Source organism: Neofelis nebulosa, chromosome 11, assembly GCF_028018385.1.
Source record: "Neofelis nebulosa isolate mNeoNeb1 chromosome 11, mNeoNeb1.pri, whole genome shotgun sequence".
Lineage (NCBI taxonomy): Eukaryota > Metazoa > Chordata > Mammalia > Carnivora > Felidae > Neofelis > Neofelis nebulosa.
The window spans coordinates 17,809,889-17,836,535 of NC_080792.1; the positions used below are offsets into that span (position 1 = coordinate 17,809,889).

Genomic DNA, 26,647 nt, shown 5'->3' on the forward strand with positions numbered 1-26,647 from the left:
CTAAAAAGAATTTAGACAAAAGACCTGCTCCAGGAACAGAGCTATCACCATAGATAACTACATTATTCTGTGAATTAGGTTTGGTAGACAGGGAGCAAGGCCTATTTGATCAAATCCTGTGTCCCATTGTTTTTTTTTTTTTTTTTAAATTTTTTTAAATATTTATTTATTTTTGAGAGAGAAAGACAGAGTGTGAATGGGGGAGGAGCAGGGGGGGGGGGGGTGACAGAATCTGAAGCAGGCTCCAGGCTCTGAGCTGTCAGCACACAGCCCAATGCAGGGCTCGAACTCCCAAACCGTGAGATCATGACCTGAGCTGAAGTCAGAGGCTTAACCCACTGAGCCACCCAGGCATCCCTGTGCCCCATTGTTTCTAAGATGCCCAGTAAACATGTTTACCAAACATTTACTTTTTTTTCATCTCGTCGGCGTTCCTTCCGTTTGAAGTCCCAGACCCCTATCCCCTATCTCCTTAGTTCAGAATGACACATAGACCTCATGGAGCCTGAATGCTTTTGGAATTTCCACGTCCATGCGAATTCCCTGTAAGTATGCTACTAAATTTGATTTTCTCCTATTAACCGGTCCCGTGTCAACTTGATTCTTCATCTGCCCACAAGGACCTTGAAGGGGACATGACGTTTTTGCTCCTTGACATCTTCCTTACAGCCAATTCTTTGGATACATATGTAAAGTATATTTTATAAAACACATGCATTATACGTATGTATCCTTAGAGTATATATCTAAGGATATAATACATTCCTATTTCCTTAGGAGGAGTTCCTAATGAAGTATGTTAGCTAGATCATCAGGCATGTACACTTTTCTCTATGGCTGATAACATTCAATAATACACTTACTCAGAAAAATTTAGAGAATATAGAAAAATAACCCCGATATTAAAATATAAAATTAAAATACAAAAAAAAATAACTACCACCCCGATACGGGGTTAATATTTTGTTGTGAGCCCATTCCAACCAACCTTTCCTATGTGTATACGTTCTTCTTTTTCCCAATTTTAGAATAGTTTTGCCTAAATGAACACTTAGTTGGTTTTACTGCAGTTTTTAGAGAATTCCCTATGAAATATTCATGCATCTGCTTTCAATTTAATAGCTTGAATCCAAGCTTTCAATAAGTCCTATTATCGACCAAAAGAAAGCCAACCTCAAAGTAGGTGAGTAAATGCTTTATTCGTGGTCTTCCTGAGGACCGTGGCCCCGGAGACATTATTTCAGATTGCCCTGAAGGCTGATTACACACGCAAAAGGCGGAAACAGGTATACGTGCTTGTGAGCAGGTCTCCAAATATTTGCATGTCACAAGGTATAATTTGGTTGTAAATATTGAGGTTTACTGATTTCCACACAGGCATGTGAAAGACCCTTAGGTGATCTTAACACTTTTCTATCATTATCTGATTGTTCAAAAGGATTGCCTGCATGTTTCTGCTTCACCGGTTTTCTGGCTCTTCTTGTTTCTGGCGTCACCTTGAGGTCACTTGAGAGGGTCACAGAAGGCTGACAGCCACCTACGGCAGTTCTAATGCACACGATCAAATTCAAGATCGTTCCGTTCTCTTGCGTGGCCCATAAGGAGAGAGAGGGAGGCAGAAAGCAAGGACAGCACAACGGTGAGGAAACTGGAAAAGGCCAAGAAGAGAGAAGATGGAAAACTGCCCCTCCCACTTCCCCTGGGTTGCCGGCTTCGCGCTGGATTATCGCTGCCTTGAAAGTCACACAGTCAACCATTAGTTCCGACCTATGGGTTGATGTAAAGAAAAAAGCCAAAACCCTTGGCCAAAGAGATCACCCCAGGCTGACCAGAATGTGCTCAAGACCCTGGCCAGGGCTTGATAGCTCCTATTGCCTGAAGCGAGTAAGCATCAGGTTCAGGTATACCTGTCCTGAACTTGGCCAGCCAACCGCAGGGCCCAAAACTCAAACCAGTCCAGCTGACAGGTTCAATGTGTCCAGCGCTGATAGGCAGTTCCTATCATACTGATAGACATACTGATTCATTGTCTGCTCTGAGGTTCAATGCTTAGAAGTAGCTTTCTTCCCCTGGTTGTATAATTTCAACGACACCGATGTAAAGGTCAAACCTGTGGTTTTGGTGTTGGTCAGAATGGAGGGAGAGATACATCCCAGAGCATTCCAGGGTTTGCGGCTCGGGTGGGGGGAACTAGCTGGAGGGTGCTGAACTTTTCAAGACAAAAGATCCTGGTGCCTTTCAAACAGCAGGCTAGGCAGAGAGAAAGGCTTTATAAAGTCTAAAAATAGGCACCTGCAAGCAGAATGGTTTCTTTCCTGAGAACAATTTTAAAGATTCCCAGGAGGTGTCAGGTGTTGAGTAAATATCATAGGAGAATAAAGGCTTTCTGAGCTGAGCTGTAGGGGAATTGCAAAGCCTGGCGAGGGCTTCCTTCGCCTCCCGCCTCCCCCGGTGCCCTGGACAGGTGACATGAAAAGTCTTTTGTTTCCATCCCTGCTGTATAACAAAGGGGCCTGGGAGAGAAGGTCAGGGCTTGGTTTCTGATGCAGGAGAGCAGTGCGGAGAAATAACTTAACTCCCTGCTTCTATCTGGCCACAACAGAGTGGCAGGCAGACTATTAGACCACGCTGCTGTTTTCATTAGAAGGACAATGAATGAATTTACCCATTTGCAACACTAACGACAAATAGAGGTAAATAAATACAGATAAGTTGTGGAATAATAAATACAGATTGCTATCCACAGTACAGGCTCAAGTGGGCATTAACTCAACTTCCATCATTCACAACAAAGTGCAGGAGGTCAGTAAGCCTGTCCAGCACCCTGTCCAGAAGTGTGACTGCTTGGAAGGTCAAGAGAAGACTATGGGATCAGGTTAGTGAAGACTGATGCGGAGAGGAGATACCATTCGCCCCCTGGGTTGGCCTGCCCATTGGATGCAGGTCCTGGCTCTGGCTGGACCACACCCCCCACCCCCACCCCCGCCAATGGCTCTTTGTCCCACTCTTTTTATTTTGAACTAGCTCATCGCCAAGGACCCATCTTTTATCCCTCAGAAGACATCTTAAAATCCCTACTATGCAGCTCTCTCTGGATTAAGGGAGTAGCAAAGATGCACCCAAGAAATCAAGCAGGCCTCACACACACACCCAACTCTTTAGAAAGCAGCAACGCGGCCGCCCTGAAACATCCTCTTCCTATTCTCTCTGCCAGAACTCAGACCAAAGATCAACGAATCACACGTTGGGGCGCAGGGAGGGAGGGTTTTCTGATTTGCTAATGTGGTTTCCCTCTCTGCTTCCAGAACAGAAATTCTGTTTCAGAGCAGAATTCGGCTTACAGAGCGTTTCATCATCTCTGAATATCACTAACATACATTTCTAGCTCAAGTGTCTGGTGATGTGACTTTCATAATTAATCTTAAAATGTACTTAAGAGGGGCGCCTGGGTGGCTCAGTCGGTTAAGCGTCCGACTTCGGCTCAGGTCACGATCTCACGGTCCGTGAGTTCGAGCCCCACGTCGGGCTCTGGGCTGACGGCTCGGAGCCTGGAGCCTGCTTCCGAGTCTGTGTCTCCCTCTCTCTCTGCCCCTCCCCCCTTCATGCTCTGTCTCTGTCTCAAAAATAAATACACGTTAAAAAAAAAATTAAAAAAAAAATGTACTTAAGAGAACACAGAAATCTCATGGCACACACGAAGGAAAACAAAAGTGGTCCCGCCTTCCGTACGTTACTCCGCTACGGAAAATATGAAGTACAATGTTCATTTGTAATGAAGTGACGGAACCCAAATCCTAATCACAGGTTTTTAATGCTGAATTTCTTATTTATTCCTTTTCTGATTTCCGCGAACCTGAAGAGAGGACGTTTCTTCCTTCCTAACCCTCCTTCTCAAGCCCCCTACCACTTGTGCAGCTCTCTGCTTCCTTCCTGCCCCCACCGCCCCCAGCTCCCCAATCTGGTTGGGCAACTTCTCTGAGGAATGAGTGCAAAAAGCCAATGGGCAGAAGAGGAAAACAAACCAGTCCCCCAAAGTTCCTCCTGGTTTCTCAGGCCCTTCTAGAGCCACCTCATGGGAAACCAACTACTGCTGACCAATGAAGGCCCATCAGCCAGAGACAGGGAATGGGGTACTTTCTAGAACCCTGAAGGCACCAGGCGCTCTGCCCGTCCTTCCTACATGGGGGGGGGGGGGGGGGGGGAGACCCTGGCCACTGTCTGCTGCTTAAATTCTTCCCAAGCTGATCTCAGAGATCAGGCTCTCGCGTGAAGACAAGCCTGGCAGTGTGAACGACAATTCTCAGCCTGGAAGGAGAGCGCCAGGGATCGGAGCCTTTTCCTGCATGAAAACCATTAGTGCAACGTCATCATTTTCTGGTGGTGTGAACCAATGGGTCCCAGCTCTGGCTGCTCATTCCGGTCACCAGGGGCAGGGGGCTGTAAACACTGCCCCCCCCCCCCCCCCCCCCCGCCGATGCTTCCCAGGCAGGGAGGCAATCTCTAACAGCACACTCCGGTCCAGCCCCAGCTCTGCCATTTACCCGCTGTGCCCTCAGACAAGGGGCCTCACCCCTTCTGATCCTCAGTGTTTCTCATGGGGGGGGGGGGGGGCAGGGGGAGGCAGATAACACCTCCTGAGACTGATGTGGTGATTATGATTTCACCTTAACATACAAAATTGCAGCGTCTCAAAAACACAGTAGGTCTCAAACTCCGCTGCTTCCTTTGAAAATGGTGGTTAACGCGGGACAAAGTTCTACTGGGGAACCTCAAGCGGAAAGGCAGGCGGGAGGGGCGGTGAGTCACAGAGCTGGAGCTTGTCTTTTAATGTAAATAGTCGCTCGCTACAGGTCAACATCGAGGACATTCCATTCCCCTGTCCACAGGTCAGGGGTGACCCAGTAAAAGGCAAGCCCCAAACTTTGCCCGGGGTCGTCCTCTCTCTGCTGAGAATGAAAACTCAAGGCGGCCGTCAAACAGAAAACCCGGCTGGGAATAGAACCAGCAGAACAAGCAGCCGAGGGGAGAGAGAAGGCGGGAGGAACAGAATCAATGCTGTTGTCCCAGCCCAGGATCTAGCTGGTGTCAGGAACGTTTCTGTTACTCTGCATCTTTTCTGACTGCATCAGCGGGGAACGCCTATTCTGTATGCCTTTCACTTCACACAGGTGCATGTGTGTCTGTTGGAGAAATGGACAGAATCGGGAAGGCTGGTCTCTGGGTGACAGGCATCGGTCATGTTGATACATTTTCCTAAATTGCTAGAGGCTCGACCACCCACACGTCCTCTAATGGTTTAAAGCTAGCCATTTGCTCACATCCCTGTCCACGTACCTCACTATTGAATTTTTTCAAATTGAAGTTGACACACGGTATTGGGTTAGTTTCAGGTGGATAACACAGCGATCCAACATCTTTATACGGTACTCAGAGCTCACCATCATCCGTGTACTTCCATCCATCACCACATATGTCATTACGGTATTATTTATTGACTACATGTGCTATTAAAAAATTTAATCTTTGGCAACATGATCTTTGAAAATGGTATTTCAGTGGATTTTCTAATTTGCTGTTTCTTTTATTATCGGTGAGGTTAACTGTTGCCACGTTTCGTCACTGATATTCCCTTCTCCCTGAACTACCTGTACCCTCTGATCATTTTTCAATCAGCTTATTGGTCTTTCTATTGATTTGTAGGAGATCATTACACATTAAGGAAATTAGCTCTTTCTCTGTGATAGAAACTGGCATTTCCCCCAGTATGCTCCCTTTTGAACTTCACGGCATGTTTTCTGCCATGCCTACATCTTTTGAGACCAATTTATCAATCTGGTTATTCCTACCTTCGCTCATTTTTTTGTCGAGACGAGACTGTAAACTTTTTTTAAAAACTCTTGAGGTTGTGGACACTGTTCCTTTTTAATTTTTATTAAGTAATCTCTGTACCCAATGTGGAGCTCGAACTCACAACCCCGATGTCAATAGTCGCATGGCCCCCCCCGATCGAGCCAGCCAGGTACCCCGGACGTTGTCAGTTTTAACATGTTTGTTGTAGGAAAAGATACTAGGCGCTTTTTGAAATCTGGTTCCAGAGACCCTTGCTCACTCTGAGCTCAGTAGCAGAAACTCACAGGGAAGGGAGCCTCATCTGGGCCACAGATGCGTGTGATCTCACCCCGCGTCCTATCACAGTCAAGGCCTCCCTAACCTTTCCGGGGGCATCTCCCATGAACCTGTGCTCCTCGCTGAACCCCCACACTGCCCTCTAATGCAAGTGCCTTGAGAACAACGGCCACCACTAAGGGCAATAAGTGATTGGCACCAACGGCACTAAATAAACCGTAAGCAAACATGGAACCCAACCCTGTCTCTCCAGCAAGGTGCCCTACGGGAGAAGGGTGAGCAGGGCTTGGCCAAAGAACACCTTCTTGTACTCAAAAACAAAAACAAAAACAAAACAAACAAGACTCCACAAAAAACATTTCTGGAATACGCTATGTCACTCCTCCAGAGACACTTTAAAAACTGACCCAGCTCCTCTAGGAAACTTCTTGAACCACCACCCCATGGGCCCAAGATCATCCTGGCAACACCTCCAGCAAGGCCCTCAGCTCCATATTCAAAACCCCCCTAGAAGGCTGCTAGTGAGAAACCAAGAGCAGGAAAGCCCTGTGAGAAGGGGAGCCAGCTAGGACACCTCAGGCCCTCCTTCCCACAGGAGGCCACTCCACAATATGGCAGCTCCTGAGACAACGGGGACACGTCTCCTCCTGACACACGCGATCCTGAAGGCCGCGACACACAGACCTACCTCCTTTAGGCAGCTGTTGCTGCTTTTACAGCGAATGTCCTTCTATAAATGAACTTGGGATTTCTCTTGACATCGGAAGTTGACATGAGTGAAAAGGGCTAAAGGTGGAAGTAAAATATTTTTCCAAAAAAAACAAAACAAAACACAACACACAAATTTTTAGGTTAAAAGATGCTTTGGCGAGCCTAAGTGAGCCTAAGTAAAACTGAAGAAGCGATCTGAAAGGATGCCCGCAGGTACCAGGAACAGCCAGCTGTGGGTAACAGGCCCCTGAGCGCAGTAGAGAGACTCCACGCGAGGGCTCGGTCACCTGGAGAAGGTGCTGGAGCAAGAGCTGCCGGCAAGGGGGCGTCCTGCGGACGAGGAGCCGTGGCTCAGGGCACAGGCGATGGCACCCACCAGCCTAGAGCGCGCTGTAAGACGCTGCCGCCGATACGGGCCCACTCCCAACATGAGCACACCTGTCTGGGCACCTGCTGGAACCAAGGCTGGCTGGCACAGTACAGGCGACCTCCATCTGGAGCCTTATTTATAACGAGGAGCACGGTAACGCAGTAAGCTTCCTCCGGCCAGGTCTCCCATGGCAGGGGGGGTCCCGGCACGAAGGACTGGGGGGGGGACATCCTTCAAAGTGGCTTCCTCTGCAGCTGGCCCAAGACTCAACAGGTGGAAGGCACGGAATTCGAGCAAGCAGGGACCCTAACTAAGTTCTTCTCCTGAGTGCGTGGAACACTCAGGAGCTCAAAAAGTAACCAAAGACTCAAGGTCAGAGCTGCACATGTTCACCTGCGGCAATCAAGGCCACTGAAGTCACCTGGGCCCAAAGGAACTAGGAGGTCATTTTTCAAGCCAAGTCCTGTCTGCACTGGGGCCTGAGCGGGGCAGGGGCGGGGGGGGGGGGGGGGGGGGGGGGGGGCAAGCTGCCCTTGAGCACAGCATCTTTCCAGCATTCGCAAACTCCACCTGGCCGCAGAAAAGGTCGACGGAGATACACAGGACGAGCTGGAAACCTTTCCACAGGGCACTGTGGACTTTACAGTTAATAAAACCGCACAGCGTGAATCTGTGCCCCCCTGTGACACACACGCACAAAAAATTTCACAGGGCGGGGGGAGGGGCGGTTGCTATGCTCAAACTGCCACAGTTGGTCCGTCGTGGGGGCGGGGTTCGGGAGGCCCAACAAAAAGGGCTTTTATTTCCTGCCTCTTGCAGTTCCACTGAGATTTCCACAATAAACATGCATCATTTTCCGGATCACTCAAACATGCAAATTTAAAAGTAAACAAAAGCGCTCACATCAGCCTTTCTCATTATTATACTGGAAAACGACCTCTGATGTGCTGCTGCCCATGCGCAGTGCTGGGTTTCTTTTTTGGGGGGTACAGAGGGAACACAATAGGCCCATCTCTTCAATGGACTCTCAAGCTGTTCTCTTCGATACGGACGTTCTTAATATTTCCACCCGATTTCAGGCCCTCACAGTACGTATAACCTCCATGAGGCACAGCCACACTTCTTTTGCCATCCTGTTATTTGGGACAGTCTGGTATACTCTGAGATCCGAGCCTCAGAGTCTCCACAAATGCCCAAGAGGATACAATGAAGCAAGAGAAAGGCCGGAGGGAAAGCTGGGTGAGGGTGTGAACCGTGGGATGAAAGCTTCCCTGGTGATAACCATGGTCAACGTCATCAGGTCTGCTGACCATCTCTCTCTCTCTCTCTCTCTCTCTCTCGGGCTTTATAGCATCTTCTTCTCAGCTGAGAGGGTTTTTCGATTCCTGGTTTCTTCACCTGCCTGCTTCGGAGGCTGGTTTTGTTCAGGGGGAGGTGCCCAGAAAAAACAGTAGGGCCTTGTATTTGTAGAATACAAATTATCAGAGACTGTCACATGAAAACATGATCTCACAGGGACAGCCCTAACAGCTCCGAGAATGAATCTCAAGGTCTTCAACTGAAAAGAAAATAAACAATTTTAAAATCCACTCAAACTGACATTTTTCTCCCTAACTTTTCTCCCTGGTGGCTCCCATTTCTTCTGTCCCACTGAGAGCATCAACAGCTTTCCTCTGGCTTTTGTTTCCTGCCAGTTAGCTGCAGACCTTAAGAAACGGCAAAGGGAGAGTAGAACGTTACTGCAAAATGAGTAGAGAAATGACCTATGCACGCCATTTGCCTCTGTGGGTGTCTGAACCACCCTGACTCTGTTTAAGTAAGTCCTTTACTGAAACGTAGGCAGACTGCCCACGACAACTTTAGACTCTTTCCCCTGCCCCTGACAGAAATTTATCAAAACATAAACACACACACATAAACACAAAACAAGAACAAAAACCTCCAAGCATACCTGAGTGCAAATGTGTCAATTTTGCATTTAAAAAAATATTTTCAAGTGCTGTTCCTGTTCTTTCAGGGTTATTACCAATCTGAAAACTAACGCTGTACGGGTGCATCATTACAAATTTAGTCCTGGGGGGGGTGGGGTGGGGGGTGGTACCTGGGTGGCTCAGTCAGTTGAGCGTCCCAACTCTGGCTCAGGTTGTGATCTCACGGTTCCCGAGTTCAAGCCCCATGTTGGGTTCTGCAGTGACAATGTGGAGCCTGCTTGGGGTTCTCTCTCTCCCCCTCTCCCTCTGCCCCTCCCCTGCTCGCTCACTCACTGTCTCTCAAAATAAATAAATAAACTTAAAAAAATTAGCTCCAGAAGAGAGGAAAAGAGGAAATTAGCTCCAGAACAAGAAAAAAAAATTTTTTAACCTCTCTCATGTTTTCTGAATGTGTTTTTCATGTCATGAGTTGCTCTAGTAACTTCTCTGTAGCGCTAAAAACTTCTAAACAACCTCCAAATTATATTGCAAAGTGTGTTTTCTTCCTTCCAAAGCCAAATACAAATATTTTTGAGATGATCTATACCTGTTTCCCATTATTAACATGGATACAGGTAACATTTAAAATAATTTTTCTAGGGGCGTCTGGGTGGCTCAGTCAGTTGAGCGTCCGCCTTCAGCTCGGGTCATGATCTCACAGCTCGTGAGTTCAAGCCCCACGTCGGGCTCTGTGCTGACAGCTCGAAGCCTGGAGCCTGCTTTGGATTCTCTGTCTCCCTCTCTCTCTGCCCCTAACCCACTCGCATTCTGTCTCTCAAAAAATAAATGAACATTAAACAAATTTTTTTAATACAATAATTTTTCTATATTAACAATGTCAGCCTGGAAATCCCTTTCTTATTTTATTTATTTTTGAAAGACAGAGAGCAAGCACACACGTGTGCCCAAGGATGGGGGCGAGGGGCAGAGAGAGAGGGAAAGGGAGAATCCCAAGCAGGCTCCATGCTGTCAGCACAGAGCCCAGTGTGGGGTTCCAACACAGAAACTGTGAGATCTTGACCTGAGCCGAAATCAAGAGTCGGACGCGTAACCTACTGAACCACCCAGGCGCCCCCTGGAAATTCCCTTCTTAAAGAAAACAGAGTACTGAAGTTCTGATCCCTCAAAGTGTGAAGCTAAAAATGCGTTATAATTCATTTTCTCTATGAATGCTGTCTATTCCATAGTGGAATACAGTATCCCTCACTGGAAGAATTTCCTTTCTTCCCAGTATCAGTTATTTATTCCTTTGCAATTTGTAGCATTTTATTTTGATGATGCTGCAACTTTAGGAAATTATTTGGCAAGGAAAGGGAAAAGGGGGATATAAAGTTAAAGGGGGAAATGCTACTCAATTGCCTACTTCAAAACTATGTAAAAAGTAGGAATTGCTTAAAGTAAAATCATTCTTTCCTGTGTGTCACTATTTGAGAATGACTTCAATACCTGCTAAAGCAAAGATGTGGGTTAATTTTAAAAATCAGACAATTCTGATTTAAAAATCAGAAAGTTATCTCAAAAATAAATAAAAATGTTTAAATAAATAAAATAAATAAAAATCAGAAAATTTAAAAGAACGCCAAAGGGGTGCCTGAGTGGCTCAGTTGGTTAAGTGTCCGACTTCGGCTCAGATGATGATCTTACAGTTCGTGGGTTCGAGCCCCACATCGGGCTCTGCCGACAGATCGGAGCCTACCGCCTGCTTCGGATTCTGTGTCTCCCTCTGTCTCTGTCCTTGCCCCGCGCTGGCTCTGTCTCTCTCAAAAATAAATAAACGTTTAAAAAATTTTAAAAGAAAAAGAACTCCAAAGGATTATCAGATGTGAATACCATTTTTACAGTCCAGAATGAAAATGCACCTGAAGATATGGCCAGCAGAGGGAGCTCTAACTCCCCAATACATCCCTGTGGACACAGGAAGAGCCCTCCATGTAGCCTGTCACGGTCAGGGATGCTCACGGTTCATCTCCTCCAGTGAACTTCACGTGGACCGAGGAGTTAAGGATGAGGAATTCCTTAAAGTCTAAAGCATTTGTAGCCACTTTAAAGTAAGAAGGAGCTGGATATAACATATGTGTGCTGGTTGAGAATTTTTAGATTCGTAAAATTTCATACTGTAAATCTGCATACGGTAAAGAAAGAGGACCTTAAAAATACATACAGAATAAGATAAACAAGAGGTGAAATGAGAGGGTAGGGGAAATACGGGTGTGTATAAATCACCCAGAGAATACACAAGCAGGAAAAATAAACTCAGCCTAGTGGCAGGGAGGGTGCCAAGAGCCAAGGGGCTGAGAGCAATGTGCGATAGTTTGCCAAGTGCATGCGGAGAGGAGGTAATGGCAGTCATGGATTTGGCGGCCCTGGGCCAATGTGGGACCACAGCAGGGTACAGAGGTAAAGGTCCAGAGGAAAGTCCCAACACCACATGCTCAGTGCACCCGTGGGCAGCTGCACAGGGTGAGCAAGCAAAGCCAAGAGCCACCATATCTGACCCAAGTGGGCAGAGGCGGGGAAAGCTGCCTGGGGGTGAGCTCACGGGGTCGGGGCTGGGGGGTGGGGTGGCGCGGGCCTCTGGTGTGAAGGACAAGAACAAGTCAGCTGTGCAAAAGAGGGAGAAGGTGGTCGTCCTGGGCACCAGCAAAGGCACAGAGGAGGAGGAGGAGTGTGGCCTCTGAGGGCAACTACGGGACTCGGTACGGCTGCTTGGGAAGGTCAAGGCCAAGAGATGCGCTGGAGAGGCACACAGAGAGCGCTTCTGTCAAGGTTAAGCAGCTGGGACCTTAATCCACAGCAATGACTGATCACCGAAGGGTTCTGCCAGGAGCAGAATGAATTCTGCGTATGGGAGGGGGGATGGGAGGAAGCGGGCAGATATGAACACCACTGGGGAAGTCCCCTACACAACCACTGAGACCAGGCTGGGGACTGCGGGGAGGCATGAGAACCAGGGACACGTCCCACCTCCCTAGCTCTGACGCTTAGGGAATCGGTGGAGCCACCGGCTAAGACAGATCATTCCAGACAAAGAACAATTTCAAATATAATACTGTGACATTCCAGGCCGAGAAGCAGCGTCAGGGCAAACAAAAGGTCCTGACTTACATGGTCTCACCAGTCACTCAAATCTGATTTCTAGGACAAGATGGTTTGACTCTATTAAATAACCAAATAAAATCATGCTACGAGGAGCCAGGAATCCATTCTGGAAGAAAGGAATTTGTAAATTTCTTTTTTTTTTTACGGTCTCGACTGTCTAGATACAATTTAAAATCACTTCAACAAAATTGAAACCACTGTTCACAATGAACTCCCAAGAGTCCACAAGTCAGAGACGGAGAATATACAGACCCAACACCACCATTTTCTCACTAGCAAAAAAAAAAAAAAAGAAGAAAGAAGAAACTTTGATCAAGTGTTAAGATTCACCCCATTTTGATTTCCCAACCAGTTGCCTCCAAACTTGAAATGTAGCATTTCTTTCAAATGCTTCTCTATTTTCTGACCATGAATGCTTAATTTCAAGCGTCTAAAAATAACAGGCTTGAAACAATAATCAGTCCTTCAAAAGGGAAGCACAACAGTGTACCTCGAACAAGGAAGGGAAGAAATGCAAACCACCCTTGAAACATTCACTACCTGTTCCTGTCCGCACGCCAGAAGGAATGCTGGGACACACTCATTAAGGGGCAAGGCATAGTTTATATCACTTGTGTTGATAATATACAGTAGAAATGCCAGCTCTTTTAATAATTTACTGAGGAGTTACGCACTGCAGATTCCTTATTAAACATTACTTGCACTCAGGTCCTAAGTCTAAAAAATATTCCGGGGAAGAAGAGGCAATATTTTTATTGCAATATGCTAATTTAAATTATGTGACTGCATATTTGCTTGATATAAACTCAACTTTATTATTCATGTATGTATATACAAAGCAGTAAGAATCGTTTTCTCTAGGACAAAAAAAACATTTTTACAATTGTAGTCACTTGTAGATTTCAAAATCCACAGTGTCTCTCTAAAAGGTTCCATAAGCTATACTGTACGCATGCTTCCCCTTGAAGAGAGGAGAAAAACAAAAACTCCTGCTATATCTAGAAACCCCACTCCTCCACGCCCAAGAAGTCAACACTGGCTCAATTCCTGTCTGCCACTGACTAACCAGCACCTCTATGTAACAGTTTAATCTGAAAATCATGACCAAATAACACTGGCACTCCCAGTTCTAAATATATATATATTGTAGAGAATCAATAGCTTATGCTCTCAGGGGTTGGCAAACTGGGGCCCGTGGGCCACTGGCAGACAGCCACGCCCTATCCTATACTCTGTGCTCTCTCAGGGACAGAAAGTCCTACTGAGCCTAAGCTCTTTTCTATCTGGCCCTTTGCAGAAAAAGGGTGCCAGCCCCCAATTTAGATAACCACCTACAGTACTTAGAGAAGGTTCTACTTCCCACGTAAGAACCTGCCAGCTCACGTGTCAGCCATCTTAAAAATCTTACCTTCCAGGTCCCCCCCCCCCCCGCACAAATGTTTCTATAATAAGGAGAAATAATTTTATGAAACCTAAGACAGTGTTTCTTAGAAGATGAAGTATTACAACATAGGAGATTTGGATCTGAGAAATCTAACACTTGGGGATTCCAGAGAGATGTATCCATTGTTTAAAGCATAACTCTTAGGTATTATACCAGAGTATTTTCACCTTCAGTAACAGCATTTTTGTCAACGAAGATGCAGAGTGGGCCTGGAGACCACTGTTCTCAGGCCTCTCCGAGGCCCAGCCACCGAGAATGGGTTGGCCAGGCACTTTCGCTGCCTAGAACATGGGAACCACTGACTGACAGAGGGACCTCTCCCACCCGTTTGGGAGGCAATGGTAGTGGAAACCCTCGGCCATCCCAACGCCAGACCTCCCCTCACACGGTACGTTCTGTTTTCCGAAGGCCTGGCTGTTAAGTTCAACTTTTGAAAAATACGTATTTTCCTCACTGTTTTACATATTCAGGACTGCTTTCGTTTCTGACTCATGTTGGCACATTGCCTTCCTTATACTTTAGCTTCTTACACTCTCTCCTACCTCCCCCCAAAAAGGAAAACGGTGAGACAAATCTAGAATGCCTTGGGATAAAGCAAGGGTGAAGGAACCGGGGTGAGGGCCAGAAGGCATGAGAAGAGGAAGGAGCAAGGAGGGGTGGGCTGCTGGGAGGAGGAGCGAGGAAGGGGCAGCCCCCCCCCCCAACACACCCACATCCGCAGACATCACTTCACCAATCCCCGGAGGCGCCCCCTGCGATTACATCGGTTGATTAAAACACTGCCCATGGCTCTTCAGCAGCTTTAATCATTCAGTTTTCTCAGGCTCCACTCTGGCCAGATGAATAAAATTGATCAAGCCTCTACTCTGTGCTGCGTGCCCCTCATCTTCCCGAAACACATCCAACTTTCTGCCTCATACAGACTCAGTGACCAGACAGCATCAGTCTGGACTCCGACAGCAATGAGGGCAAGGTGTCCTGCAACTTTCCCTCGCACTCTGTTGGACCTTTGGGCAGAGCAAAGTCTCCTTTGACGGGACTAACATATTCGTGCGTCAGGAGTGAAGGCAGGGCCGTCTGGGTGGCTCAGCTGGTTAAGCATCTGACTCAATTCCCACTCAGGTCATGATCTTGCAGTTTGTGAGTTCGAGCCTGGCATCAGGCTCTGCACTGACAGCCAGGAGCCTGCTTAAGATTCTCTCTCTTTCTGCCCCTCCCCTGCTCGCGCTCTTTCTCGAAATAAATTAATAAATTTAAAAAAAAAGAGTGAAAGCAAAGCAGGAAATGCTGAATGAGAGATCCACATGAACACATCAGAGAATATTACGTAAGTGTGGCCCGTCGGGTTCGCTCCTCCGTTTACCAGAACTGGGGTGACACAAAGACCAGTTTATACAGATATCGTTTTAAATTATCGAAGACATTCCCTGCATAGCACGGCCTTTTCAGTGATTCGAGATCATTCTAAATAATGACACTGGCTGCGGCAGAGCAAGCCTTAGGGCCTAACGCAGAACACAAACAGGCCGGCCCTGCACGCCGACCCATTTGCCACTTCTGACGTTTCCCTCTGGGGAACCGCGTGGCCCGAATGGTGTGCGGGCCACCCCTGACATACTTCATTGGGACGTCGCGTATATCCGTGCGCTCGGGAGACCAGGAGGTAAACCCGAATGCACAAAGAGCTATGTCCTTGTCACAGGGCAAGAGGAGGTTTTTTGTGGGGGAGGAGGAGGGGGAGATCCCGGCAAGTCCCATCAGGGTTCTGGGGTGGTCGGGCGGGACATTCTCTGCGGCTCTCACAAGAGTAACCGTGTGAGCTCTTAGGTGCAGGGGTTTTAAGGCAAATACTTTTCGGCCCAGAGGCCGTTAGTGGTGACGCTGTGATTCTCAGAGGTGCCCCAGAGAGCGAAGCCTGCTAAGGCGCGCATCACAGACGCGGTCTCCGCAGAGTGTCAGGTGCCCTGTACCCACCTAAGGAGGCACGTGTGCCATGGGGGAGGGTGGGGGGACAACCAGCTTTACGTGCTCCAGACCAGCAGCGTGGGGGTCAAAACCACACACGGGCCCGTCCCTCAAGGGCTCTCGCTATGCCAGTGGAGGCAGCCAGCTGCACAGAATACGACAGACGTGGGCTCCTTGGGGGGCCAAAAGGTCACGGCCCCATTTAAGAGTGTATCCAGCAGATGGCTCCAGCTGTGCCACCTCGTGTTGTCTAGACTGCCGAGATTTTCCAGAAACCTTGGGAATCTGGATTTTTGATACGAAATCTCCCCAAATGCTGGCTCGGGATTTTTACTTGCCTTTAGTGTTCCCTGGACCCTTCATAAGCACATGTGTGAGTTCAGTCTAGTCCACAGGGACCAACAGTTGGCCAGTTCTGGCCTAATGATGTTCTAGAAGTCCTTACAGTGTATCGAGGGGGCTCTCAAGGTACCTGGAGCCTCAAGGTCTCCCCACTGAGTAAAGTGAAACTTATTTTGTACAAGGTTTAAAAAAAAAAAAAAAAGGCAAAAAAAATCCTAATTATTTGGAGAGAAGGTGAATTAATAGCTAAAATTTACATGTGTACAGTGCATAAGCCGAAACATCGCTCACCCATTTCTTGCCCGTCACCTGGGGGAAAAAGTAGTGACAGTGGGCGAAACAGACTGGCCCCACATTAAACCCAGGTTCCTTTTTATTTTAGCACCACTGGTTATAGGACAACCAGACGCCGTGTTCCTCCTCGGCAGACAACATCCCATTGCCGTCCCCAGTGTGGACACCGAATTTGATCAAGCCTTTCCATGCAACTGCTCATATACAGGAAACCCAGGAGAAGGACACTAAATGCTACAACAGGAAACAATCAAATGTGATGAGACAACCGGCTGACAATTTCAGGTTCATTTAAAAACAGAAAAGGGGGGGCGCCTGGGTGGCTCAGTCGGTTAAGCGGCCGACTTCGGCTGAGGTCACGATCTCGCGGTCCGTGAGTTCGAGCCCTGCATCGGGCTCTGGGCTGATGGCTCAGAGCCTGGAGCCTGCTTCCGATTCTGTGTCTCCCTCTCTCTCTGCCCCTCCCCTGTTCATGCTCTGTCTCTCTCTGTCTCAAAAATAAATAAAACGTTAAAACAAACAAACAAACAAACAAAAAACAGAAAAGGGGAAAAGGCTACTATAGGAACCGGATTTTAAGAGACCTAACAACTAAACGCAATGCACAGTTCTCCGTTGAATTCTGCTCTCAAACGGCCCAGTTGTAAAAGGCATTGTAGGGACAGCTGGGGGGATTCAGGGAATGGAAAAGGTAACAAGAGTCCTTTAGGCAATTATTGGTAATTTTGTGAAAATTGCATTGTGGCTATAAAGGAATACGCTGCTTTCTTCGAGATGCAGGCTGATGTATTTAGGGGCTGGATGTCATGATGTCTAGAATTCACTTTTGAATGCTTCGATTAAAACAAATTGATGGGGCCCATGTAGCCAAATGTTAACAACTTAAATACAGATAACTGAGGCGAGGTGGCATCACAGAGCTATCACACCGTGGCAGTAAGTCCCCATCAGTCTCAGTCACTAGCAGACAAGGATTTTTTGCAGCATCTTTCCAATGCCCTTGGGTTCGTGTGTGTTCTACATTTTGAGTCAAAAGAAAAAAATGACCGCAACCTCCACAGGTATAATTCGACGCTAAGAGTTCCATGCACAAAATACAGAAACGAGAGTCTTGAAATCTTCCATAGGAAATTCTACAGTGAGTTTGTCTTAGCCAGCATAGCTCAATTTAAGGATCCACTTTACGGTTTTAGATGATTCTAAGTAACCTCAAACGAAGACTGATCACAATCAAGGAGGAAAAGGGGGAAGGTGGACCTAAAACTTGTATTAAAATGACCCTATTCAGTTACTACTTAAGCCTATGACAAAAAGTTAGAGATCCTGAGATACAAGCTTACCTGAAGAACACAGTTTGAAACTTATAAATATTCTAAGTTTAAAAAAAAAAAAAAAAACCTTAAGATCTTACTTAGCAAAGTGCATCTCTTCTAAATCAAATTACCTCACGGCATTCACTTAATTCTAAGAGCTTGGTCAGCCGCTATCAAATACAATGGGCAGTTCTTGCAATCTGCTTTTAAGAAGTATTCAGCCAATCGATTTCAAGTTTTAGAGAGACCGGAACAGTCATCTAGTCCAATGGCTCATCCAGTGGCTCAACTTTTGTCATTCGTCAGGAAGAGTATTAACCTGCCATCAGAAAGAGCAGTCAAATCTGATAAATCTGGACAGACAGGGGTGGGGCCGAAGTAAGGGGCAAACCGGACCAGACAGGTTGGCATGAGCCGTCACAAAAGGACTTGAATCCTACACCTTAACGGGAGCCTGGGACTTTATTCCACAGGCAACTGCAGATCAAACCATGCAAGGAGAGGAGTTATCAGCACTGGGTTTCCAATGCACATCTTGAGGTATTCCCCGTAATTCCTTTTACCCCGCTGCTAAGAAACGATGACACCTCTTTTCATATAAAAGGTAAAAACTCAAGGCTCGGGCGCGTCTGGCTCTTCTAAGATTTGAAGCCTCATCGCACTACCAATTTTTAACCTCAGATCCTCTTAACAGGCTGAGAAATGCAATCTGAATCCATTTCATTTTTTTTTTTATACAGGGCTTTGGTAAAAACAAAACAAAAACAATCAAAATGAACGTCGCTGACATTTTCCAAACCCAACTTCTTCCCCTTCCAAACTATATAACATGTATGGGAAAGAGTGAGAGCAGCAGACATTGTTGACGTAAGAGCGCAGTTTACTGGTCAGTGTGCAAGTCTTTCAGTTAAAAGGCAATCTGCCCAGTCTTGTTCTTGGGGTTCTGGAGGGTCAGCAATCAAAGGGAGAGGTCTCAGTCTCCTGCGAGTTTCTAATCTAGTAAGACACAGACAAGTCAAATATTAGAGCGTTCACACAGGCACAAGGGCAACCACTCGGTGAGACTCCACGGTCAGGTGAGAAGGGGCCCGCAGGTGAGATGTGCTTCCCTCCCACACCACCAGCGACTAGGCAGGTGTCGGAGCGTGTGCGCGAGGTTGGCGTGACGGCTCGGATAGCTAACCCTCCATTAGTCATCTGAGGCACACAGAAGCATGGGGGTGTTTTGAAAAAGATTTCATGAGGGGCGCCTGGGTGGCTCAGTCGGTTGAGTGCCGGCTTCGGCTCAGGTGATGATCTCGCGGTCTGTGAGTTCGAGCCCCGCGTCGGGCTCCGTGCTGTCAGCTCGGAGCCTGGAGCCTGCTTCCGCTTCTGTGTCTCCCTCTCTCTCTGCCCCTCCCCTGCTCATGCTCTGTCTCTCTCTCTGTCAAAAATAAATGAACACTTAAAATAATTTTTTTTAAAGATTTCACAGATATTATCCTTGCATCAACTTTATGTATTTTTAACAACTTCTCTAGTTGCTACTGTAGTTAACTTCACGGGATGGGAAAAACTAAAAACGGACATGAAGATAGGACGGGAAATAAAGAGGTTTGCCCACCAATGGCAGGGAAGGGCTTGTGCTGGGCGAGCAGGAAGATGAGGTGAGCTGGACAGAACGAGTCCCTGTTACAAGAGTCGCCAGTGTCACACTGAGGTCCTGAGGCCAGACGGTGACTGTGGGCAACAAGCAGGGGGGCTGACAGGATGAAATGAAATTTTTTTTTTAATAAACTTCTTTTTTTTTTTCTTTTTTAAGTTTATTTGAGAGAGAGAGAAAGAGAGCACACCAGGGAGGGGCAGAGAGGCAGAGAGAATCCCAAGCAGTCCCCACACTGTCAGCACAGCGCCTGACGCAGGGCTCGAACTCACGAACCATGAGATCATGACCTGAGCCGAAACCAAGAGTCGGACGCTTAACCGACTGAGCCACCCAGGTGCCCCTGAAATGAATGTTCTAACGCAAGGACTCTGGCCACAATTAACTGTCCCCAGAAGCCACCACGGCCCTCACGGCTCAACCTCACAGGGTCCCCATCGTGAACAGAGCAGGGGGCAGGGGGCCTGTTCCAGCACTACAGGCACGTGAGACCTGGGCAAGCAGTAACCTTTCTGTATAAAGTCGTGTCAACCACAGAACAGACAAGTCGCACTGGAACGTCTCTAGTGTATCCTCTATGTCTGAAGTTCCAAAGGTCTTTGTTCCCCCAAATTTGGTTCAAATCCCAGGTCTAAATGGCTCTAACCTCATTCTGCTACTAGTCCAATAACTCCACCCAACACACTACAGAGAGCAAAGGAACAAAAGAGCTGATTTCAAGACTCAGGATCATCAGGCACAATACTCAAAATGAAAAAGCTAAAGACCCAGACAGACCAGGCTGCTGGTGCTTCCAGAAAAGGTACAGAAATCACCAAATTCACCCCCATCAGCAAATCTCTCAATTCTGATTATAACATGCCAAAGAATACCCAGTTCTACTAGGAACAAAACAACACCTTCATGTCTCCCTAAATTTGGGATGTTTTTAAAGGAATGTATTAATATGAATACATTGGGATTTCTTTTTAAAGGAATGTATCACAATGAATACATGTTCCCAAGCTTTATTTTTCTACTGAGAAAAACAGTCATATCAGAATCCAGCTCCCCCAGGAAATCAATCCGTAAGGAGGGCTAGGAACCTGCACAAAATACGGTCTCTGGACTGGCTGTGTCAGCATCACCTATTCCATCAGAAACTCGGGAGGTGGGGCCCAGCTGTTTTAAGGCTTCCAGGTAACTGATGCACGCCTGAGTCTGGAAAGTGCTTGCCGAACTCGTCAGAAGCCTACAAAAAACAAAACCCAAAACACCAAAAACCAAACAAACACAAAGCAAACATACCTGGCCCCAAAGATGTCCTTTTTGGCGAGATCAATTCCAGAAACAACCTTCACTCTGAGAATACGTGACTCGCCCTGTTGGAGGGAAAAAAAAATTTTTAAAGTTTAAGAAATGGACCTTCAATGGGTCACTGTCTCACCCAATATCCAAAGGTAATGATTTCCTCTTTAGACCCGTACTGGGACACAGCACCAATCGACGCAAGCACAGGTGATTCCTCCTTACGCTGAAAGTTCAAAAGGTAACAGTCCAGACTTAAAATCCTATGACCCTAGAAATTTAGAGCATTCGGATTAATTAAGCTTAAGTTTAATTCAAACTACGTCATGCAGCTCAAAGATGTGGGCCAGTGAAAGATGTCCCAGTGCTACCAAGAACATAAACGCACATTTGAAATCACCTAGATAAATGCCCAGGTGCTTTAGGGTACTGTAAATTTAATAAATAATTCCTCTGTGGAAGTTTATACATTTGTGTGCGTGGCCCGAGACAGAAATTTCATGTTGTACAATATTTCCTCAAAATTACAGGATCACAACGTTGGTACGAACAGGCGAAAATAATCCTTTGGCTCCAATAAAAAAACGAAAACAAAAACAGAAAACAAAAAGCATCACCCTAAATGGAACTCTACTCAACCCATCTCAGAAATCACTCATTCATTCCTTCACCGGCATAGTCATTCATTCCAACATGTCCTAAGCAGTTCCTGTCGCACTGGCCGTTGAACAAGGTCTTGAAATATGGACACGAATATGCTCCAGGTCTCCTAAGGGGGACGGCCAGGCAACAGTGCAGGACCCTGTGATGGCCCCAAGCCCAAAGGCACAGGCTGGAGAAGTAGTTAGGGGCTAAGACGCTCTGGCGAAAGGAGATGGCTTGTGGGGAGTAAAGGGGGAGGGTAGGCAGAAGTCTAGGACTGTTCCCAAGTTTTTGCTTTGGGTCACTGAGTGTCAACATGAACTGAAAGGCAGGGAAAAGTCGAATCCAAGGTGTCTACGAAACAACCGGGTGGGGGGAGAACAAAGAAAACGGGAGAGACGTCTGGTGGGGTCAGACTGGGGAGCGATCGCAGTTGGTGGTTGTAGAGCCACGGTCGGTGGTTAGGGCTAGAGACGCAGAAGCACATACCCGGGAAAGGCGAGGAGGGGAAATGCCAGGGCTGGAGCCCCTGGGGACACGGGCAGCGAGGGGCAACAGAGAAAGTCATCTATCCATGTGCTCAGTCATGACCTGGGTGAAGGAAAGAAAATCCAAAAGCTTACGTACACGACGTCCAAGGAGGCAGGGTAAAATAAAACCCAGAGAGAGGAGGACGAGGAGCCCTGGCCAATTAGTGGCACACTGGGCGTGCGTGTGTGCCACGGGGACCGTGCTTGAACCAGGATTCTCCATCCATTCGACCATCCCTCCAACCATCTACTCCTGACACAAGGCTGCCCCAGACACACATACACCGCAGAGAGACACAATCGAGTTTAAAAAAAAAAAGGTTGCTCAACGTGTGTGTGCTTAGGATCCCCTCTGAAATGAGAACTGTACTCAAGTTTGGGTTTCACGTGCTTGGCAGGCTTCGCGAGAAGACAGAGACAAGCCAGGGACCTTGCGACAGCACAGCAGTGTCTCCGAGTGCTTACCAAAGCCTCCCCGTCAAGTGCCCCTCAAGGGTCAAGTGCCCTTCCCTCGGTTCCCCCAAGCAGGCACTGACTGCCCTGACCCTCCTCTCTTACGCTCACATCACAGACCAGCCATCAAGGACTCTTTGTCAACACAGGGGTTATCTAGCCTGAGGCTCTCTGGTTTCTCAGGGCATGTGGCACCCCCAATGCCAATGGCATCTCTCCCTGCTCAACTCGAGGAATACCACAGCGGAAAGCATTTTGCACGCATGGATCAAAATTCAGGGGGCGCCTGGGTGGCTCAGTCGGTTAAGTGTCCGACTTCGGCTCAGGTCATGATCTCGCGGTCCGTGAGTTCGAGCCCCGCGTCAGGGTCTGTGCTGACTGCTCAGAGCCTGGAGCCTGTTTCAGATTCTGTGTCTCCCTCTCTCTGACCCTCCCCCATTCATGCTCTGTCTCCCTCTGTCTCAAAAATAAACATTAAAAAAAAAAAAAATTCAGTTAGCACCTCTGTAGTGTTCACGGGACACCTGGCAAGAGTTCACCACCCACGAGTGCACACCAACTGACGATCATGGGTAAAAAGAAAATCCTTGGCTAAGGGGTTGAGATTTTACCCGCCAGGGAAATGAGGAACCACTCACAAGAAATAAGGACGGGGAACAGCTGGAGAGGAGCACACTTTTTCTGCCTCCCTGCCTCCCCTCCCCCCCATCCCAGTTCTCTGCCCTCCTCCCCCCACCCCCCCCCCCCCAAGACAAAGACTTCCAAACAGCAATTCTCCCCTGACACCACTGGGCAGAGAGCGGACCTCCTTTGGAACCCACGGAAGGCGGATACTGTCAAGGCCAAGTGTTAAGTCTCCAGGGCCAGCGCTGGGTGTCGGCCGGAGGAGACAGTGCATCTGGTCTCCGAGGCAGAGACGACCTCCACCACCAGCTCAGGTAGAGCGGTAGGCTTGCACTTGGACTGAGCTGGGGAAGATAAACCAGGAACTGGGTCTTGGATGGAAACCAACATTCAGTCAGTCACAGAGCAAAAGACAAGAATTCTGGTGAGAAACTGTCTCTGTCTCACAGCCCCTGGGATTCTCAAAAATCCTGGGCGGTGTCCTGAACTTTCCACCGACTTGACAGGGGGCTCAAAACTGCATCTTGTCTGGATTCTAAGGACTAAGATATAAGCCCAACTTACACCCGGTTCCCCTAGGTTTATATCAACATTGGGTGAATGTTCTTACACTGGGCAGACCTACTTTCCAAAAGCATACACTTTAAAGTCAGGGAACATTTATAGGAATAAATGAATAAAAATAAACTTCACTAAAGGAATAACTAGAATTTTTTTCTTCTGGAAACTGATTTATTCATTAAGCACAAGTGCCTGTTCAGAGATCTAAGGACACAGCAATACAGACAAACCGCCCTACCCCCACCCTGTCCCACCCATCTTTCTAGTGTTCTTGAAAATACACTGTTTACAAGGGCTCTCAACTACATGGGGACACAAATTGGGGGTCTGAAGGACAAAGGGTAATACATGACATATACTTACAAATTTTGTACACACACCCTTTTCACTAAACAAATTCTCATTTAGGAATCAATCCCAAGAAAATAAGCACAGATCTGTGCATGGAACGAACCAAAAAAAGAACTAAAAGAATAGTCACCGAAAGATCACTTTTAATCAGGGGAAAAAAATGCAGAAGTCCCTCAAAAGCAGGGATGTGCATGGCAATCCCAAGCAATGAGCTACAATACTGTCATTAAAAATGTGTAAGATTATGGGGCGCCTAGGTGGCTCAGTCGGTTGAGCGTCTGGCTTCGGCTCAGGTCATCATCTCGCGGTCCATGAGTTTGAGCTCCGTGTCGGGCTCTGTGCTGGCAGCTCGGAGCCTGCAGCCTGCTTCGGATTTTGTGTCTCCCTCTCTCTCCGCCCTTCCCCCTCTTGTGCTCTGTCTCTCTCTCTCTCTCTCTAAAATAAAACATTAAAAAAAAATTTTTTTTTTAATGCGTAAGATTCTGTCACCACCTTCACTCATTCCACGAATGTTTACTAAGTACCCACTATGTGCCAGACATATTATCTGTGGGTATAGACAGGAGCAAGACAGAGTTCCTGCCTCAAGGAACCTACAATCCTGAAGGCAGACAGAATATAAATATATATCGCAAACAAGCAAGAATTCCTGATGGTGGTAAGTGCTGTGACGACACGATGGGAGCTAAATAAAAAGTAACTAAGTAGAGGAACAGGGGAAGGAGGTTAAAGGCTGGTGGTCGGGAAAGGCATCTCTGGAGAGCAGACACCTGAGCTGAACCCAAAGGAGACAGAGGGTGATGCAGGCGGTGGGGATTTTCATGCAGAGGTGACAGCAAGTCCCAAGGCCTTGGGGAGCAGGTCTGGCATTGAAGGGAGAGGCAAGAGTGGAGGGAGTGGTACAGTGGGGCCAGAAACCTGAAAGGTCAGCTTCCATAGAAAGCATTATTCCAATCATCTCTGGAAAGTTTTCAGCAGGGGAGTGACAACAGTTGACCTGACTTTTTAATAACTGATTTTTTTTTTAAGTTTATTTCTTTATTTTGGGGGAGGGAGAGAGAGAGAGCATGCAGGAAGGGCAGAGAGAGAGAGAGAGAGAGAGAGAGAGAGAGAGAGAATTGTAAGCAGGCTACGCACTGTCAGCAGAGAGCCTGACACGGGACTCAAACTCACGGATCATGAGATCATGACCTAAGGCAAGAGCCAGACGCTCAACCGGCTAAGCCACCCAGGTGCCCTTTGACTTGAATTTTTAAAAGACCACCTTGGTTTGCTGTGCAAGATCAGACTACAGGGGAATAAGAACAAAACAGACCAATCAGGAAGAGATCTGGCAAGAGATGGGAGGGGTTCCCACAGGACTGAGATGGAGAGGTGCCCATGTTGCAAATAAACAACTTGATTTATAAAAGAAAGTTTCAAAAATGGGTTACACAAGGAGTACCTTGGGTGGCTCAGTTGGCTAAACGTCTGACTTCGGCTCACGTCATGATCTCATGGCTTGTGGGTTTGAGCCCTGAATCGGGCTCTGTGCTGACGGTGCTTGTCTGCTTGGGATTCTCTCTCTCTCCCGCCTCCCCTGCTCATGCCCTCTCTCTCTAAAAGTTAAACTTTAAAAAAAAAAAAACTGGCTTATACAACTGAGCTAGAAATAAGCAAGGTGGTCACCAAGCTGTTTGCCTTTTCCACTCAGACTACATTTCCCAGCATTCCTTGCAGTTAGGTGGTCACGTGACTAGGTTCTGGCCAGTGGAATGTGCACGGATATGATGTGTGCATTTTCCAGACCTGGCCCATAAGACCCTCCCATTCACCCTCCCTCCATTCTCTTCCCCTGGCTCAACAGAGAAAATCCTGAAGGCAAGAAGGGGAAAAACTCCGTGAAAGGAATGTAGAGGGAGGGAGCATCCCTACCTCATCCTGCCCACTTCACCATCACCTACTGACCTTGCCAGGACAGTGAGCTGGAAACAGACCCGTGCTGTTTCTTCCCACTGAAAACTGCAGGTTGCTTTACAGTTAGCTTCGTATATGATTGTATCCTATACGATACAATCAATTTTCAATAAATACCTATTATGCATATATACAAGAGAGAAAGCCGTCAAAAGGACATTAGCAGTGATTATCTCTGGATACCGGATAACTTTATGATTATCTACATTTTTTCCTTTTGAAACATTAAATATTTTTGTCTGGAAATTAAATTTCTGTAGAAATGCCAAAAAAAAAAAAAAAACCCTAAGAAAAATTTAAAATCACAAGCTTAGGAATCTAGGTTTCTGTATTTCTAAAATAAACAAGCCTTCTTTTGTCGTAATAAAAACCTACAAGTTATATTTGCACAAACTCATAAAGGCATATGTAGCTGCACACCTGGGAGATGTGAAAAGGACACTCTTATGTAATATGCAGGCAACAGTTGGGAGATGAAAAGAAGAGAGGGCCTTTATTGAACACTTACTACTTACAAGCAGCTGTCAAAGGAAATTTCACCTCCCTCTGAGGCTATGGGGCAGAGGAGGAGGAAAGAGAATGCTACTCTATAAAAATAGTTTTTACACATGAGTTTTAGATCTTCAGCAAAAACTTCTTATCTGTTTCCTCTAGATAATACGTGTGCATACCGATCAACAGCCATCGTAGTTCTGTAAGGAAACACATGATCAGGTGTGTGACTCATTTATCAGATGCAATGGGTTCCAAGCCAAGCAAATGGGACCTTCTGAAGCATTTTATGACTTTCATAAAACCTACGCATGACATTTCGGTCCCTGGTTATGCCTCTGGTAGAATTCAATATTTAACTAAGGCGGCTTAGGACCACGAAGGTATTATGTGGAGTTGGACAGTGCAATGCAGAGAAAGCACAGGCACAGAAGAGGTGAGGCCAAACAACCAGAGGTATCCTCACGACGCTCAG

At 47.0% G+C, this 26,647-nt stretch overlaps 1 protein-coding gene across 3 annotated transcripts in view; it reads right to left on the reverse strand.

Moving 5' to 3' along the window:
• The window catches only part of NEDD4L (NEDD4 like E3 ubiquitin protein ligase), a 343,799-nt gene that overhangs the window by 215,528 nt on the left and 101,624 nt on the right, over positions 1-26,647 (reverse strand). For all 3 annotated transcript variants that reach the window (XM_058691969.1, XM_058691970.1, XM_058691971.1), the window contains exon 2: positions 20,564-20,637. In XM_058691969.1, the coding sequence (XP_058547952.1) occupies positions 20,564-20,637 (74 nt within the window). The remainder of the gene's footprint in view (positions 1-20,563; positions 20,638-26,647) is intronic.